The sequence below is a fragment of the Sabethes cyaneus genome, chromosome 1 (assembly GCF_943734655.1).
Source record: "Sabethes cyaneus chromosome 1, idSabCyanKW18_F2, whole genome shotgun sequence".
In the NCBI taxonomy this organism is placed as follows: domain Eukaryota; kingdom Metazoa; phylum Arthropoda; class Insecta; order Diptera; family Culicidae; genus Sabethes; species Sabethes cyaneus.
In genome coordinates, this window is record NC_071353.1 from 70,839,513 (window position 1) to 70,860,503 (window position 20,991).

At 35.2% G+C, this 20,991-nt stretch overlaps 1 protein-coding gene across 1 annotated transcript in view; it reads left to right on the top strand.

The window, feature by feature from the left end:
• Positions 1-624: 624 nt before the first annotated feature.
• Positions 625-20,991, top strand: part of LOC128734200 (cyclin-dependent kinase-like 4) — a 240,134-nt gene continuing 219,767 nt past the window's right edge. The window contains exon 1 of the mRNA XM_053828267.1: positions 625-707. Coding sequence (XP_053684242.1) covers positions 640-707 — 68 coding nt within the window. The 5' untranslated portion in view covers positions 625-639. The remainder of the gene's footprint in view (positions 708-20,991) is intronic.

Sequence of the window (20,991 nt, forward strand, 5' to 3'; positions counted from 1 at the left end):
ATAATCTAATGATAGGCATAACATGTGTTTGTCCGATTTACAGCTGATCTTGTATGGATTATTTCGAATCCTCACTATGCGGCAGCACTATGATGTTGCTTGTGTTTTGTTAGCAAGCTACCATGGTAACGGAAAAGTACTACCTGGAAAATTGTTAGATGTTTTGCATATTTGCTCATTCTGTACTGAAACGTTTGTTACTACGGCGTATAAATATCTAGGCGTAACGTGTGATCGAAGTTTATATTAAATTATCAAAACTAAATTAGATAATAGTTTACGTAGTTATAAATGAATATCAATAAAAATCATTCATTTTTTCATACAGTTTAGGCAACAATTGCGTGAAGTTTCATTAAGTAGACACAAATATCGATTTTCTGCTATAATGTATTTAAAAGAATGATCTATTTTCGTGTTGTTATTTGTAACATACACATGCAGTAAACGGGAAACCAAATAGAAAATCAAATATTATGTTGTTTTAGTTTTTGCAAATGACATGATAAAAGTACATGCATGTCTCGTATCAACGTCAAACTTAGTGATTCATCGCGAAATTATACAACCAATATTGAGAAGCTAGATAAATTAAAAAAACAGCAATCAAGCGATTCACAAAACAAATTGGTAGGCTGCATGGACAAATGGTTCGGAGAAAAACGATTATGGTTGTTTGGTAACCATTTGCCATTACTTCCAAGGAGGTAAGCATCAGTTGCTGTTGATTCTCTATTGTTAGTTATAAAGTAACACAAATCATAATTTTCTTGAAACCTATCATCAAGTATCTATACTCTGAAAATTCTGGACTAACTTTTTAGACGAAAACCGGTATATATAATGTCAAACCCGCACGCATACCAGGAATAACAATATGTATTATGAAACTGGAATGAACCTAAAATGTTTCTGCACAGGGTTTATTCATAATATATCATTTCAGAAAAAACATTATCCCGAAATATTCTATCGGTGAAAATTTGAAAAAATCATGTTTCGTAAAACTAGAAATAAATTTTCACTGTAATCCCCAAAACGTTCCGCAATATAGTGGTCTATATCCAAGGGATTTGTAAATGTTAATAAATGATATAAAATCTATCTATACCTATAAAAATGGATTTCTGTCTGCATTGGCGTAGCTAGAAATTTTCCATGGAGGGGGCCCAGGGGGTGCCTTCCAAAAAAATTTTCATTTTGTATGAAAACATCAATAGTAACTGCACAAATAAAATGTTCTCAGCAAGAATATTTCATTTATTCTATTAACTTTTGCGAGTCGTCTTGTACGATGTAAAGAGTAATAAGTATAGTCTAGTGAAAAACTCTCAAATGCAAAACTTTTCAGTCTGCCGTTTTACGAGAAGGTGAACTTAACTCATAAGGGCTACACGCCAAAGCCTGATAGGTGTAGGGACGACGGACGAGGAAGGGAGTCTAATCACAAACGAGCGCGAGGTGGCCGAGATGGGGAAGCAGTTCTTCGATGAACACCTGATTGACGAAGTTGCAGTAGAAGGTGGAACGAAAATTAACCTAAGAGTGTCAAACGAAAAATCGGGTTACTGAAGACCAACAAAGCCGGTAAGAATAGCCAACCGATAGATCTTTAAAAACATGCCCGAGAAATGCTGGCAACGGTTGTAAACTGGGTTATTTCCAAGATTTGGGAGAAGAAGCTACCAGAGGAATGGATGGAACGAGTGGTTTGTCCTATCTACAAAAAGGTCGATAAACGGCTGGTAAACGCCGCCTACAAGATACTCTCAGCGATTGACAGATCTTGCAGAAATATCAAGAGTACAATAGGCCCATTCAGCATATCTTTATTAATTTCAAAGCAGCATACGATACAGTCCATCGATACCAGCTACGGCAGATAAAGTACGTATACGGTTTTCCGGATTAACTAACGCGACTGATCAGAGCTTCGTTGAATCGAGTAATGTGTTTCGAGCGCATCTCGGGGAAACCCTCGAGTCCGTTCGAGACGCGATGAGGGTTGACACAAGGTGACGGCTTATCCTGCATGCTGTTCAACATCGCTCTTAAGGGGGTGATCAGACGAGCGAGCATCGAAACCAAAAGCATGATTTCACTAATTCCTAGGCTTTGCAGATAACTTTTATATCATAGCCAAGAACTTTGGAACGGTACGGCGGCGGCAATCTACGCCAGACTGAAAGCAGGGTCTTGGAGGATTGGACTAAAAATAAATGCGTCGAAGATCAAATACAGTACTGGACAAAATAAAGTACGTACTTATCACATCTTGAAACTTTCATGCTTTTCTCATTATTTATAGTAGATAACTATTCATAGTGATCGAACAAAAATTAGCTTTATAGATGTACTTTCAGAAGACGTTTTATACAGAGGCTTTATACTCCAGAGGTTTGTCGATATATTTTTGAGCAAATTTAAGACGTTTGATCCTATACAAATTAATATTACTTAAAAACAAATATTGAATATGAAATAAACAAACCTGTAACATTTCGGATAAATGGCCTTCGTTGAGCAAATCCATTTTTAAATCCCATTTCCTTCAGTCTTCTATGAACAGTTCGTTTGGAAATATTTAAGTTCGTATTTTCTCGGATTACTCGGCTGGTAGAGAACGGATCTTTAGCCACTTTTCGACGAATCAGGCGATCATCACTGGTTGTAGTCCTCCGCTTTCTTCCGCTTTCAGTCCGGTCTTTCACGCTTCCAAGTTCCTCATATTTTTTCAATGTTTTTCGTACTCATGCCTCACTAATTTCATATCTTCGAGCAATTTCTCTATTCGAGAAACCTTCCTAACGATTTTTAACGATAAGTTTACGGATATCTTCACAAATTTGCTTTTTTGACATCGTACCAGATAAAAACGCGCACCAGTAATGAAAAATCAATCACAAACAATTTGTTTTGACACTTCGCTGCAGTGTGATGGCGAGGAAACTATTCGTATGCAGTAGGCGGCGTTGTAGTGCGTACCTTATTATGACCAACTAAAAATTGACTTTTTCTAGAACTATACAATAGCTTGATCAAAATAGCTAATGTTTATATTTAACGATACATAAATCGTTTAAAGCATTGAAAATACTACAATTTGTCCAAATGTACCGAGTTCATATGTTTGACAATAAAAAAGATACCGCGTGTTATATAGTATGAGAGCGGGTGCGTACTTTATATTGTCCAGTACTGTACATGAGAAAAATAGGTTCAATGGAAGCAAACGCGTGCTTCCCATGGACTGCTTGGAGAGATTCCCATCGTACATTTGGCGAAATTCAGTAAATTGCGGTGGGCCGGACACATCGTAAGCATGCCGGACGACAGTGCGACAGTTCTCTTTAACAGCCGCACCGGCACAGTAATAGGAGGAGTCAACATGCAAGATGACTCGATCAGGTCGAAAATGTTTTGTGATTTCTGAGACGACTGGGAAATTGGCGACGAGTGGCCAAAAATCAAGATGAATGGAGACGACGGCTTGAAACAGCATGTGACACCTCAGCTCTAAGCAGCTAACGACAACAACTGCGTGTTTACAAAAATACATCTACACAGTGGGAACATACGCGCTAAATTTTCTTCCGGTTTTGAAATTCCAGTGAGGAAAATTTGTGGAGGGGGCCTGCAGAATTCTGGAGGGGGCCTGGTCCCCTAGGCACCCCCTCTAGCTTCGCCAATGTCTGTCTGTCTGTCTGTCCGTATGTTTCTTATAGAATCGAAAACTACTGAACCGATCGGCGTGAAAATTTGCATGTAGGGATTTTTGGGGCTAGAGAAGGTTCTTATGATGGCTAGAGACCCCTCCCCTATATTTATACCTATATTTATACCCTATATTTATACCTATAAAAATGGATTTCTGTCTGCCCGTATATTCCTTATAGAATCGAAACCTACTGAACCGATCAAAGCGAAAATTTGCATATAGGGGTTTTTGGTGCCAGGGAAGATTCTTATGATGGTTAGAGATCCCTCACTCCATTAAGAGGGGGGGGGGGGCTCCCATACAAATCTATACCTATAAAAATGGATTTCTGTCTGTCTGTCCGTATATTCCTTATAGAATCGAAAACTACTGAACCGATCGGCGTGAAAATTTGCATATAGAGGTTTTTGGGGCCAGAAAAGGTTTTTAAGTTGGTTAGAGATCCCTCCTCCCATTAAGAGGGGGTAGGGGCTCCCATACAAATGAAACACAAATTTCTGCATAACTCGAGAACTAATCAGGCAAATGGAATAGAATTTGGCATGCGGGTATTTTTGGAGATAAGAATTCTTTCATGGTGAATTGAGATCCCTCTCTTCTTTAGGAGGGGGGCTCCTATACAAATGAAATACAAATTTCCTCATAACTCGAGAACTAATCAAGCAAATGGAACTAAATTTGACATGTGGGTGTTTTTGGAGACGAGATTTTTTTCTATGGTGAATTGAGACCCCTCCCCTCTTTAGGGGGGGAATTATGGCCCCTCCCCGCTCTAGGAGGGCTCCCATACAAATGAAATACAAATTTCCTCATAACTCGAAAACTAATCAAGCAAATGGAACAAAATTCGACATGAGGGTGTTTTTGGAGACAAGATTTTTTTCTATGGTGAATTGAGACTCCTCCCCTCTTTAGAAGGGGAATTACGACCCCTCTTCCCTTTAAGAGAGGGGGCTTCCATACAAATGAAATACGAATTTGCTCATAACTCGAGAACTAATCAAGCAAATGGAACAAAATTTGACATGTGGGTGTTTTTAGAGACAAGAATTTTTTCTATGGTGATTTAGGACCCCTCCCCACTTTAGGAGGGGGGGCTCCTATACAAATTAAATATAAATTTCCTCATACTAGGGGTCAGTCCCGGCGTAGTGGTTAGCATTCACGCCTCTCACGCCGAGGACTCGGGTTTAAATCCCAGCCCCGCAGAAGTCACGAATGACCCAAAACTGGTTAAAGTGACTATAATCTAAATAAAAAAAATATCCTCATAACTAGAGAACTAATCAAGCAAATGGAACCAAATTTGGCATGTGGGGGGTTTTGGAGGCAGGATTTTTTTTATGATGGTTTGAGACCCCTCACTCCTGTGTAGGGCTGTCGGTATTGGGTGCTTTTGGTGAAAACCGGTATTTCGGTATTGGGGTAGAAAATACCGGTATTGGCAGATTATTCGGAATCAACAGAAATGTCGATGTTTTTCAGTAAATATCTCTATTTTCAAACTTTAGTTTCAGTATTGTTCCTTAGCAAAGTAGAATTAAGGCAGATATAATACGCTTAGTGATTTATTTCCTTTGCTAGATTTTACTGACAGCGCTTCCAACGATTAAAAAACTTCTGCTTTCATCGAAGTCTGACAAACGGCTCTTAGCGCATCAGGAATTTTTCTTTCATTTCTTCAGATTTATAGTACGGAAACCCGCTTGTAACTATTTTTAAATGTCCCGGTATTATAGCTTCCAGCATATTAAATGCACTGGTCTCCTATTCTCTCTTCGCGAATTTTCCTGCATCCCCAGAGCAGAACCCTTGCATAGCGTCATCCTCTTCATCATCGTTCACAGATATCTTCTCTTCTCTATTATCAATCCCACTAGTCGCAGAGCTTGGAAATTTTATCTGATTGTTTGATCAATGTATCACTCGAAATACTTGAAAAATATTCCAAACTCTTTCTTGGCAGATTCTTTAATTGTAAAAATGCCCAAAAATCGGAAATATTCCAGTATTCTGACAAGGGTTCGGCATCCTCGAAACAAATAAATGAAGCTGACTTTCTCTTACCTTCGCTTTATACATAAAGCGATTTATTTCATTTGATGAACAGAACATTTTAAGCAAGCTTCAGCTGAAGTTAGGGACTATTTCAACGACGACGATTGACAGTCAGGCACGATTTGTCGATGGTGAGTAGGTTAATTATAATATGCGCAAAATTGTAGGAAATGTTACTTAAATTCAATTCAATTGCTTTCAAAGTAGCATTGGACGATACTGTATCTGTATCGAAAAAATCGATACTGAGCGTCCCGATACCGGCCAGTATCGATGCTAAAACGCCGATATTTGTATCGATACCTTTATAGTAAAAGCTAGAGAAACTAAAATACTTATCCTAATTAATAACCTTACTTATCCTAATGCGATGTCCGTTAAGATTTCACCTGTATAATAAACTCGGTCCATGGCTGTTCGCCTCCAATTTCTCGAATGTCCCACACTTTCCAGGACTTGCTCCATTAAATGGAGTCCATTTGGTCTAACCGTCGAGCACGCTGCGTACCTCTGCGCCTGGTACCAACCGAATTCGAGGCAAACATCATTTTTACGGGATTGTTTTCCGGCATTCTCAAAACATGTCCCGCCCATTGTACCCTTCCAGCCTCAGCAACTTTCTGAATACTGGGTTCGCCGAAAAACTGCGCCAGCTTGTGATTCATGTTTTTCCTCCATACACCGTATACTCACATACACCACCAAAGATGATCCTAAGCACACAACGTCCAAAAGTGGCCATGGCCGCCGCAGTGCTTTCAAGGTGAGGTGCATTTATCTGCTGCAGTTATTATCCGACGTCATCGACCACCCGAAGTATACAAACTCGTTCACCACCTCGAACTTTTAGAAATTAAAATAAGAGGTGAACCTAATTAAAAGTACGGCGGCTAATTTTTTTCGATAAATAAACTAACTCTGCAAAAATAGATGCTCTCCTAGTTCCAGTCTTAAATCAAATTTTAAGTAAAACTTTAATTTCAATTTGAAATCCAATTTCAAGTCGGATTTCTTGGGCGATGTAAAAAATCAAATTCAATTTCAAATCCTATTTCAAGTCCAATTCGAAGTTCCATTTTAAGTCCGATTTAACTCCAATTTCTGGAAAAGTTGTAAGTATAATTTCTAGTCAAATTTTACATCCAATTCAAGGTTAGTTTCAAGTAAAATTTTAAGTTCTCTATTGTGTCCTATTTCAAGTTCAATTTCATGTCTCATTATAAGTTCTATTTCATGTGTAATTGCAAGTCCAATTTATATATGTTTTCTAGTCTGAATTGGTCCAAACTTAAGTTTAACTTCGCGTCCGATTTTAAGTGTAATTTGAAGTCCAAATTCAAGTTCCACCTTTAGTTTAATTTTAAGTTCAATTCAAAATCTTAAAGTCCAGTTCAAATTTAAGTTGAAATTGATTCAAACTGAAGTCCAATATCATTTGATCATCAATATCAATTTGAAGTTCTATTTTAAGTATAATGCCATGCTTAATTCTAAGTTAAATTTCAGTTCCCATTTCAAGTTCAATATCAAGTTTAATTTCAGGTTCAATTTTAAGTAAAATTTCAAGTGCAATTCCAGCTCCGATTTCAAAATTATTTCAAATGCGATCAATAAGACAGCTCGCAAGTTGCTGAGAACTACGCGCACTTGCTGAGTGAAGCTTTGCTTTCCTCGATGGAGCTAGCTGTATTGGACTCTTGGCACTTGAAGATGGATGTGGTTGGATACGCTAGGCCGTCAACCGCGTTGTTAAGTGAAGAAACGCTGAGTGCATGGAGTGACTTTTGACGGAGATGAACTGGAAGGGGTTGATGAATTCATAAATTAGGGATCTCTGGCAACCGCCGTCAATAATACGAGTAAGCAAATTCAACGACGCATTCTAGTTATATCAGGTCTACTGTTCCCTTCGTAAGTGACGCAAGGTGTTGGTAACTGGAAGCAGAGAGCGGCCCAGGCGTATAAACCACGAGCTGCAGGCACTACTTTGAAAGATTCCCATCGTACACCTGCCGGCTGGCATGCTGCACGAATGCACCATCGGCACCAGGTTGAAACTGACTTGCGAGTTCTTGATATTGCACAGTCCACAATTAAGGGCCATTGGGGCATTGTTGCCTGTTGGTAAAGTTATGATAAAGCAATAAATGTTTTTCTGGAACTTGACAGATTTCTTGGCGGCTTTTGCATTGGTTTTCGGTGCAATTTCCATGATAGTTAAGATTGGCTAACTTCTCAGTAGCTCGCTATAGCGTTCATACTAGAAAGCATTTGGCTCCACAACACGCACGAGCACGAGGCACCTCGGTTAAATTACATGAATCCTCAATCAATAAAAAAATAATTTACAATTCTCCTCTAACCATCCCTCAATACAAGCCGCATGTCGCACGGATCATTTATAAAAGGGGCAGTTTGGTCATCGCTGATCTGAAGTCTCCAAAACACTTGTAGAGCAAAGTGTTTAATTTGGTTATTTGAATGGTTGTAGAGGTACATTCTCACGGTCATCATATTTGTCCAGCTTTGTATGGCTTGTACCTTCTGTAGCGTAAACAGAAGTGGAAGGGGGTTAAATTAGTTGGTTTGTCGAATCTAAATCTTCATCCGCATGTTTGGGCAGAAAATGTTCTGATTTTTTAGTTCGACCGATATGGTCACCTCGTTTAATATTCACAAGTTCCACTTCTAGCATTTTTGTCTGTAAGGTTGCTGAGTGGTCAATTTCTGGCCGGCCCGGCCGGTTTTTCACTTGCAAAGCCGGTGACCGGTCAATCTGGCAAAAAGTCGGTTTACTGACTTAAGAAAACGGATTTGTACTTTTTGTCCGATTTTTAAAATTTATTTTTTGTTTCCAGCATTCGGCTAGATTTTCTAATAATTGTATTAGCAATCCAGAGCAATTCGTTGCAGTTTCCGGTCAAAAGAGTTTAAAACCGCAGGCCGGACCAGTCCGACATCAGCTATTATTTCGTTCCTAACGAGATTTCGTATGAGTAGGAAAGAGAATCAACAGCAGTAAAAGCACACGCATATAATTTTCTAAAAATTAAGCTAAATAATAAACAAAAGTATGGTTTTCGTTGTGGTTGCGTGTACCCTGCCAGTGTATCGATGCTTGCCGCCCGATATTTCAGCCGGATCGATACTTTAAAAAAATTTGTGTCGATATTTGAATATCGATGCTTCTCGCATCTGTATCAAAAAAATATCTGTATCTGTATCTGTATCAAAAAAAAACGATACTTTGGGCCGATACATCGATATTTTGGATCGATACTGAGCGTCCTGATACCGGCCAGTATCGATGCTAAAACGCCGATATTTGAATCGATACCTTTATAGTAAAAGCTAGAGTGACTATATACAGAGTGGCGACAAGTCATCCCAAATGTATGCAATGCGGTTTTTTCAAGGCTTTTCTTTCTCTTTCCTGCATACGCGTTGGATAGGTCGTCTGCTCGATTGGAATGACACTGACAGATAATTATCATTCCAATTTTGACATTGTCGCCACTCTGTATATAGTCACTCTAGTAAAAGCCTAGGACAGGACATGACATGTGACTTCTTCTTCTTCTTGTTTTTGTTTTGGCGATTCTCTTTTAAAATTTACTACGGCAAGCGAAAACTGCCCATAAACGTAAAACAGTCCCATATGACTTTTCACCATTTTTGAGATAAACCTGGGAATCATCTTTAAATTACCTATTCTTTCAATATTTCAAACAAAAACCCGAATTAATCCACCTAGCGGCGTGACCTAGCCTTTCTACTGCCACAATAACCATTATTTAGTTTTTCAGGAGCATCTATAATTAACTTGACTCTATTTTTAAAATTCTGTATTCCTCAAAATCCTTATTTGCCAGTAAAATTCACAACGTCCAATACGTAGAATAATTATATTTCCTTTCCTTGGGTGCGTAAATAGTTGCAAGCGTCATTTATGTTACTTGGTGAACACCTTATTTAGTTTTATAATTTTTACGTGATTTATAAAAAAATATAATTTTTGCAGACTTGAATGAATATATATAGAAAATTAGAAATTAACCCTCTAACGGGTCTACAGACGGCCTTAACTTTCGGGCTTCAGAGCCACATACGAAACATGTTACGAATTGACAATATGAAATATGTGTTCTTACCAGATTTTTTGATATTTTGATATTAATACCATGCGTTCAAAAGTTAGCATCTTTGAAAAACAAAAGTTCAGAAAAATTATCATTATACTTCGCTTTTGAAGAAAAAGGATATCTACAACAAAATGATTCATCTCAAAATTTTACTATTAGTTTGCTTGGCTTCAATTTTGCAATATAGGTATCTGAATTAGAAAAAAATAACTGAATAGAGCATTAGATATGAAAAGAGAAATTGAAATTTTTCTTAGCTGGCGCTCTTTCAAATAATTATTTTTGCATGAAAATCAAAACTTAAGCTTCTTTTGAATGTACTTTCATGAAAAGATAGTCATTAGCTTGGTCGCATCGTTTTTACAATGTATCCCATAAGAGGGACAGGGAAACAAGATGAGATAAAAAAATAGTGCAAAAGCTGCGCCATAAACATGCTTGAGAATGGGAAATATGATCGATATGATTTCAAGTGCTTGTCATTTTTTATTTATTTATTAAAACATGATACATGACATAAGACATCTATCCTTGAAAATGTCACTAACGAAAACAAATCTTATAAAACTATTACCGTGCAACGTTTACTTCCTATTTTTCATATAACCTGCCTAAGCTCTAGTATCTATTGATAGAAAAGAGCTTCTATTGATGCGCAAAATTTGTTTGAAATTTGTATAATTTTGTATGGAAAAATCAACTAGTGAGTTTTTAATCCTATATACCATTAGACCTACATGTTTAAATTAACTGCTTTTCTTCGCTTTTTGCTTTTCTTGTACAATTGTGAGTAACATCAAGTGAAGAAAATGACAATTGAAATCTGAAAGCAAAGAAAAGTAAAAACTTTTCTATTGAATCCCGCTACTTAATATTTATTTGCAACAGATACGTAGTTCGCCTACGACGCGCAGGTTTCATCACTGTCTTATTTCAAAGCGTATACATATCTGTCGCGAATAAATATTAAATAGTGGAATTTAGTCGGTAAAAGTTTTTTCTTTTCTTTAATTTCAGAGTTCATATTCCACTAAGAGACTGCAAAAACTTCAAACAATTGACCTGTTTCTCACTTTTCTTGAATTTCAATGCAAATTTAAAAATTGCAAATAGTAATCACTTACACAGATACATACACACATACATACATACATACATACATACATACATACATACATACATACATACATACATACATACATACATACATACATACATACATTTATACATACATACATACAGACATACATACATACATACATACATACATACATACATACATACATACATACATACATACATACATACATACAAACAAACATACATACATACATACATACATACATACATACATACATACATACATACATACATACATACATACATACATACATACATACATACACACATACACACAAACATACATCACACACATTGAATACAACCAACATTTGATTGATATGATTTGATTTCACACATTTTAATTAACGGTTCAAAATACGGTGCTTAAGTGTTAAAGTTTGAATAACTTTTGAATGAACCGTCCGATTTTAAATAACTCGGTTTCGTTTGATAGATCTCAGCAGTAATTTTCAAATAATAATAAAATGTGTGATGTTTTGCCTTTCTACTATATAAATATATAGTATAAAGGTATAGAAATCACTTGGAAAACCGGAAATGGAGAGAAGGTCCTGCGAGCCGAATGTTATATACCATTCGACTCAGTTTCGAAAACTGAGCATTTTCTGTGTGTGTGTATGTATGTGTGTGTGTGTGTGTGTGTGTGTGTGTGTGTGTGTGTGTGTGTGTGTGTGTGTATGTAACGCTTTTAATCTCACTCACTTTTCTCGGAGATGGCTGGACCGATTTTAATGTTCTTAGTGTCAAATGAAAGGTCTAGGTGTCCCATTGGTCGCTATTGAATTTCATACTGATCGGACTTTTAGTTCAAAAGTTATGTATAAAAATACGAAAAATATGGGACTTCATTATCTCATAGATCTCTTAACCGATTTGAACAAAATTGATTGCATATGAAAGAGGAGCCTTACAAACCCTTAACTTCCAAATTTCATGCTGATTGGACTTGTAGTTTGAAAGTTATATAAAGAAATGTGAAAAAATAGTATTTAAAACATATTTTTGTAACATTTAAGAATTAATTCAATGAAAAACATCACACATTTTATTATTATTTGAAAATTACTGCTGAGATCTATAAAACGAAACCGAGTTATTTAAAATCGGACGGTTCATTCAAAAGTTATTCAAACTTTAACACTTAGGCGACATCCATTTAGTACGTCACGCAAATTTTGACCAAAATCAACCCCCCCTCCCCCCGTTGTCACATTTCGTCACATATTCGTGACCCCCCTGAGAAAGTACGTCACGTCACGGCAACCCCCCCCCCCCCTTCACAACAAAAAAAAATTGAATATTCATTCCAACCTTTTTATTTAAAGCTATCAAATGAATTTCAGCAAATAAAAAAAGGAAAATTTTCGATTATAAGTCATCGATTTACGGATTTTGAAGATGATCTCCAATTGCTGCGATCGGATACGCTTCAGAAGTCGCTGATGTGCCGTCGATTAATGTTTCGCGCATATCCACGCGCTTAGATCCATCCACTCAAATTCGTCTGATCTATAGTTGAAGGAATCAGGACTTCCTGCTGACGTCTTGCAGCAACACGCCTTGGAAGAACTTTTCTGGCGGATTTTGTCATTTTGTGTATTCATTCAATCGTGCAATCATTCAACACTACCTTAGATGCAAAATTTAATCCACAACTGGCGTAAACTCTATCCTTCAGGGAGCTTTTGAGTGAGGGGCAGTATAGATTATACAGAAAAACCTTAAAAGTAGCCGTTAAACTTCGGTATGAATTTTTGTTCATCGATTGAGTTCAGCATGAATATCAAGGGAAAACATTGCCATGGGTCTCTGGTAGCATCCCGTAACCCTTCAGGAGTTTGTGTGACTGCTATTTGCGGTTGCAAAAATCTTTTAGGCAGGACGGTACTCAAGCAGCTGCAAACAGCTCAAGCAGCTCAATGGAGTACTGCATATTCTGCAAAGCCTTAATGGATAGTTCATACTACATAGAATAAATGAGTCCTGTTCACCCATATACGTTAAAAAAGTTTTCATTCAAAAAATTTAACTATTTGTTTTAAAATCCATCAGTACGTTAATTTTACAGAAGCCTTCAATAGTTGTGTCTTAAAATGAAGGCTAAATTATAATTTCCCGAATAAATTTTCCATTTAATTTTTTTCATTTGACGTCACATAACTTCATACCCCCCCTCCCCCCTACGTCACAAATCGTCACGATTAGGTCAACCCCCCCTCCCCCCTCTAAGCGTGACGTACTTTATGAATGCCACCTTAAGCACCGTATATTAAACCGTTAAAACGTGTGAAATCAAAACGTATCAATCAAATGTTGATTGTATTCAATGTGTGCGATGTATGTATGTATGTATGTATGTATGTATGTATGTATGTATGTATGTATGTATGTATGTATGTATGTATGTATGTATGTATGTATGTATGTATGTATGTATGTATGTATGTATGTATGTATGTATGTATGTATGTATGTATGTATGTATGTATGTATGTATGTATGTATGTATGTATGTATGTATGTATGTATGTATGTATGTATGTATGTATGTATGTATGTATGTATGTATGTATGTATGTATGTATGTATGTATGTATGTATGTATGTATGTATGTATGTATGTATGTATGTATGTATGTATGTATGTATGTATGTATGTATGTATGTATGTATGTATGTATGTATGTATGTATGTATGTATGTATGTATGTATGTATGTATGTATGTATGTATGTATGTATGTATGTATGTATGTATGTATGTATGTATGTATGTATGTATGTATGTATGTATGTATGTATGTATGTATGTATGTATGTATGTATGTATGTATGTATGTGTATGTGATGACAATTTGCAATGAAATTCAAGAAAAGTGAGAAACATGTCAAAAGTCAGAAGTTTTTGAAGCCTCTTAGTGGAATACGAACTCTAAAATAAAAGAAAAGAAAAAAAACTTTTACCGACTAAATTCCACTATTTAATATTTATTCGCGACAGATACGTATACACTTTGAAAAAAGACACTGATGATGCCTGCATGTTGTAGGCGAACTACGTATCTGTCGCAAATAAATATTAAATAGCGGGATTCAATTGCAAAGTTTTTTCTTTTCTTTGATTTTAGATTTCAATTGTCATTTTCTTCACTTGCTGTTACTCACAATTGTACGCAAAGCAAAAAGCGGAGAAAAGCAGTTAATATAAGTATATAAGTATAGTGGTGTATAGGATCAAAATACTAGTGAGTTGATTTTTCCAAATAAATTTCTACAAATTTTATACAAATTTTGCGCATCAATATATGCTCTTTTCAATCCATAGATACTAGAGCTTAGAAATGTTATATGAAAAATAGGAAGTAAACGTTGCACGGTAGTAACTTTGTAAGATTTGTTTTCGTTAGTGACATTTTAAAGGACAGATGTCATGTCATGTATCATGTTTCAATAAATAAATCAAAAATGACAAGCACTGGAAATCATATCGATCATATTTCTCATTCTCAAGCATGTTTATGGCGCAATTTTTGCACTATTTTTCGACCTCATCTTGTTTTCCTAACCCTCTAACATTGTAAAAACGATGCGATCAAGCTAATGACTATCTTTTCATGAAAGTACATTCAAAAGAAGCTCAAGTTTTGATTTTCATGCAAAAATAATTATCTGAAGGAGCGCCAGCTAAGAAAAAGTTCAATTTCTCTTTTTCATATCTAATGCTCTATTCAGTTATTTTTTCTAAATCAGATATATTGCAAAATTGAAGCCAAGCAAACTAATAGTAAAATTTTGAGATTATTCATTTTGTTGTAGATATCCTTTTTCTTCAAAAGCGAAGCATAATAATAATTTTTCTGAACTCTTTTTTTTTCAAAGATGCTAACTTTTGAACGCATGGTATTAATATCAAAATATCAAAAAAATCTACCCTTTGGGCTAAAACCACTCAAAAAAACCCGATTTAATCCACCTAGTGGTGAAAGGAACCTTTGTTATACGGTCTTACTTGCTATTTGAGATAGAAATCGACACGTCTTCGAAACATAATTCATCTATTGGTTAACGTTGCGTGGTGCGTTGGTTTTCATTAAATTTTTGGAAATTTAATAAGTTTACAAAATTTGAACAAAATAGCAGCACCTATAAATTTTGATAGATCCTTTTTTCATGAAATTACTGAGTAAGGGTAAGCTGGTTGTTTCTAATTTGAGTAAGTGAAAGTAAAAGCAAGTTATAAGAGGAAATATTATTCTTTAACATATACATTGCGTAGTAAAAGTCTAGTTCATAGGTTTTTGAACTACGCATAAATTTCTGTAACGCCATTATTTTTGATTGACATCAATAAAGTTTTCTTGAATAAATTTCCTCAATTTCTATTAACCTTCGATTACTCACGCTGTTGCATTTTGTATAACACGTGTAGGTTTTTGAATGTCATATTGTTATAAAGTTACAAATCTCTGCTTAACTAACGTATGTTCTTCAATTACCTTGTTATGAGCAAAATGTCATAATTATGCATTAATACTTTAAATTGTTGGGCAAATAGATCAGCATAAATTGACATCACAGAAACGAAGCAATCAGCATGTGAGTTGTACCGTGATTGGCCCTGGAAGTTTCTCTCGTTTCTTCATATGTAAAAATGGTGTCTGTATGCAGCAACACAATTAGCAAATATAAAATGTTTAAAATGTATCTGTTGGTAGTCGAGTCATTCGGGGTCAAAATTAAGGCTTTTTTTTAATCAAAGTTCTACAGTACCTAAACAAACAAACATAGAGGTATACTATATTCATCAAAGTTGTGTATTTTTACTATTTATACAATTTTGTAATACATGAAAAAGGAATGCAACAATTACAAAAAGAGCTAAAATAGAAAAAACTGATCTTACAAATTCATATACAATGAATAAGATTTTTCTCTCTTCGCTTAATAGATAGAAGGTTACTGTATTCAACAAAATTTCTTGTAATAATATGTTCTAAAACTTTGCAGAACACATCAATGCGTTATATTGAAACTGAAGAAAAATAATTTTTTTATTTCACTTATAGGGGGATTAATCAAAATTTAAATTGCACCAGACGATAGAACTTTCAATTTCAAGAAATTCTTCCGAAGGTTCCATAAACCTAAAACCAAGTTTTCCCAGTCAAAATTCTAATGCGCATGTCTTTTTGGCTTTGGACCATTGTGCGCACGAGTAACCGAATTACAAAAGTCGGCGCGAGTGTTGGAGGGTTAATATCTTTTGATCGGCAAAACCGATACTTCTGAAATTTTGCAGATATATTTGTAGCATTAAAGTCTCTAATTTGATGCCAAAATAATTCAAACTAGATAAATCATCTTAGATGAAATCGTTATAAATTATTGTAAATTTTAATGTGTTGTATTCAATTGATCATAACTCTCAAATTAAACGTCCAATCAAAAAACAAATCAATAGTGATCTATTAGGTTATGTTACCTGTCAAATGAGACTAATAGCGTCTAAATCGCTTTAGTCATTTCTAAGAAACAGGCGATAATTATTACCTTGTCAAAACAGGTTTTTTAAGCATAACTTTTAAACTGATTGTTTGTTTTCAAAAAAATTTATCCGAAAAATTTAGTGTTAACAAGAGCTTTCATTCGATACCAAGATCGTTGAAATCGGTCATTTGGGTACGGAGAAAATCGTGTCACGTAATTTTTACTTTTTTACTTATAACTTTTAAACGAAATGTCGGACCTCGAAACAATATGCTAGTGATATACTAGGCAATAATACCTTTCAAAAAAAAGTAATAGCGAACAAATCGGTTCAGCCATCTCCGAGAAACAGGCGATAGAAAAGTTGCGCTCCGCACATACATACACACATACACACACACACACACACAGACATTGCTCAGTTCGTCGAACCTTGTCGATTGGTATATGTGGCTCGGCCCTCCGGGCCTCGGATCAATTTCGTGTTTTTCGACCAATTCCTAAACCTTTGTTATAGTATAACAAAGGTAAAAATATCAAAAAATATGCTATGAACACATATTTCATATTGTCAGTTCAAAACAAGTTTCGTATGTGGCTCTGAAACCCAAAAGTTAAGGCCGACCGATTATAAAACTAAATAAGGTGTTCATCAAATAACATAAATGACGCTTACAAGTATTTACGCACCCAAGGAAAGAAAATATAATTATTCTACGCAATACGTTGTGAATTTTACTGGCAAATAAGGATTTTGAGGAATACGGAACGGATATTTAAAAATATAGTCAATTTAATTATAGATGTTCCTGAGAAATTAAATAATGATTATTGTGGCAGTAGAAAGGCTAGGTCACGCCGCTAGGTGGATTAATTCGGGTTTTCATTGAATTAATGCTTATATGTTGCAAAAATATGTTTTAAATACTATTTTTTCACATTTCTTTATGTAATTTTCAAACTACAAGCCCAATCGTCATGAAATTTGGAAGTTAAGGGTTTGCAAGGCTCCTCTTTCATATGCAATCAATTTTGTTCAAATCGGTTAAGGGACCTATGAGATAATGAAGTCCCATATTTTTCATATTTTTATACATAACTTTTGAACTAAAAGTCCGATCAGTATGAAATTCAATAGCGACCAATGGGACATCTAGACCTTTCATTTGACACTAAGAACATTAAAATCGGTCCAGCCATCTCCGAGAAAAGTGAGTGAGATTAAAAGCGTCACATACACACACACACACATACACACACACACACACACACACACACACACACACACACACACACACACACACACACACACACACACACACACACACACACACACACACACACACACACATACATACACACACACACAGAAAATGCTCAGTTTTCGAAACTGAGTCGAATGGTATATAACATTCGGCCCGCAGGACCTTCTTTCCATTTCCGGTTTTCCAAGTGATTTCTATACCTTTATACTATATATTTATATAGTAGAAAGGCAAAAAGCTATGTTTGTTCCCAAAATGTTGAAAAAAATATTAAACTATGTCAGTCCCATATTACAAATAAACGCATAACAGTCACAGTAGTGAAAATATATGAATGAGCATTTGATTTAGGAAATTCCTGAACCGATTGGCTGCAACAACTACCAAACGAAAGATTTTATGGCCCACAAGAACACTATTGAAGAAAATTTGGAGCGGATAGACGGTTCCGAAGCTATAGTCGGAACAAGTTGCGGAATATATGGAACTTGAACCACAATACAATATAATACAATATAATGAACAATAATTCCATTATACGACACCTCTAAGTACTCGAATTTGCAAAACTAGACCATTGGTAGTTGCACAAAGTGTTCAAGACGTCATTGACCATATCTAACCACATATCCGGAAATGCTCCGGATACCCCTACGGGGATCAGTTTCTGAATAGAACTAAAATACAACATGTGACATCTCTAAGTACGCGAAGATGCAAAACTAGCTCAGAATAGTTCATTTGTCGTCATATAATATGTCCAGGATCACATTGGTCACACTCGGACACGTTCTGGGAGTGTTCCTGACACAGGAAAGCGACCAGTTTCAGATTTGAACAAAACCCCTTATGCGACCCCACGATAACAAATTACAAATAAAAGCAGAAAATGCTAGGAACTGGAAATTTATCTTCAGAGTTATCCTTACTCCCGTAAAATTTCAAATAGTTCAGTACAGACATTTGAAACAGTTGAATTAAACGTGAACGTGAATTATCAAAACAACAACGACACGTGGTCTTGAAAATACTCCACCGGCTCACCGGCAACGCAAGGATCAAGGCATGCTGTGAGTGTGACTGTTATGCGTTTATTCTTGCTTATTCAAGCAAAAATAAACGCATATCAGTAACTTCGGTAGTTTTTATAAGTTTTGGAACAAATTGGAGGTCACTTGTGAACAAATTGCTTGTAAAAGTATTCTATAATGTACATTCAAGTAATATTATGATGATTTGGACCATTTGTTTCCAAAATTTACTCAATATTAAAGAAAAACCCGAATTAATCCACCTAGCGGCGTGACCTAGCCTTTCTACTGCCACAATAATCATTATTTAATTTCTCAGGAACATCTATGTATAATTAACTTGACTATATTTTTAAATATCCGTTCCGTATTCCTGAAAATGCTTATTTGCCAGTAAAATTACCAACGTATTGCGTAGAATAATTAAATTTTCTTTCCTTGGGTGCGTAAATACTTGTAATACCTTATTTAGTTTTATAATCGGTCGGCCTTAACTTTCGGGCTTCAGAGCCACATACGAAACTTGTTTTGAATTAACAATATGAAATATGTGGTTATAACAGATTTTTTGATAATTAATTAATACCATTCGTTCAAAAGTGAGTATCTTTGAAAAACAAGAGTTCAGAAAAATTATTATTATACTTCGCTTTTGAAGAAAAAGGATATCGACAACAAAATGATTAATCTCAAAATTTTACTATTAGTTTGCTTGGCTTCAATTTTGCAGTATATTTGAATTAGAAAAAATAACTGAATAGAGCATTAGATATGAAAAAGAAAAATTGAACTTTTTCTTAGCTGGCGCTCCTTCAGATAATTATTTTGCATGAAAATCAAAACTTAAGCTTCTTTTGAATGTACTTTCATGAAAAGATAGTCATTAGCTTGATCGCATCGTTTTTACAATGTTAGAGGGTTAGGAAAACAAGATGAGGTCGAAAAATAGTGCAAGCTGCGCCTTAAACATGCTTGAGAATGGGAAATATGATCTATATGATTTCCAGTGCTTGTCATTTTTGATTTATTTGTTCAAACATGATACATGACATAAGACATCTGTCCTTTAAAATGTCATTAACGAAAACAAATCCTAAAAAATTACTACCGTGCAAAGTTTACTTCCTATTTTTCATATAACATTTCTAAGCTCCAGTATCTATTGATTAAAAAGAGCGTCTATTGATGCGTAAAATTTGTTTGAAATTTGTATAAATTTATTTGGAAAACTCATTAGTATTTTTAATCCTATACACCACTATACCTACATGCTTAAATTAACTGCTTCTTTTCGCTGTTTGATTTTCGTGTACAATTGTGAGTAACAGCAAGTGAAGAAAATGACAACTGAAATCTGAAATCAAAGAAAAGAAATAGCTTTTCGATTAAATCCCACTATTTAATATTTATTTGCAACAGATACGTAGTTCGTCTACGACGTGCAGGCTTCATCAGTGTCTTATTTCAAAGCGTATACGTATTTGTCACAAATAAATATTAAATTGTGGAATTTAGTCGGTAAAAGTTTTTTCTTTTCTTTGATTTCAAATTTCGTATTCCACTAAGAGGCTTCAAAAACTTCAGACAATTGATTCACAAAAGTGAGAAACATCTTTTCTTGAATTTCAATGCAAATTTAAAAATTGCAAATTGGCATCCCAAATAACAATTTGAGTTTTATTACACTCCTATGATGGCATTCAAGACCAAAATTGGTCATGAAAACCACCACAAGAGTACAATCAAACTCACATTGTTGCTTGGGACCACATACACACACATACATACATACATACATACATATATACATACATACATACATACATACATACATACATACATACATACATACATACATACATACATACATACATACATACATACACACATACATACATACATACACACATACATACATACATACATACATACATACATACATACATACATACATACATACATACATACATACATACATACACACATACATCACACACATTGACTACAATCAACATTTGTTTTGATTTCACGCGTTTTAACGGTTTAATATACGGTGCTTAAGTGTTAAAGTTTAAATAACTTTTGAATGAACCGTCCGATTTTTAATAACTCGGTTTCGTTTGATAGATCTCAGCAGTAATTTTCAAA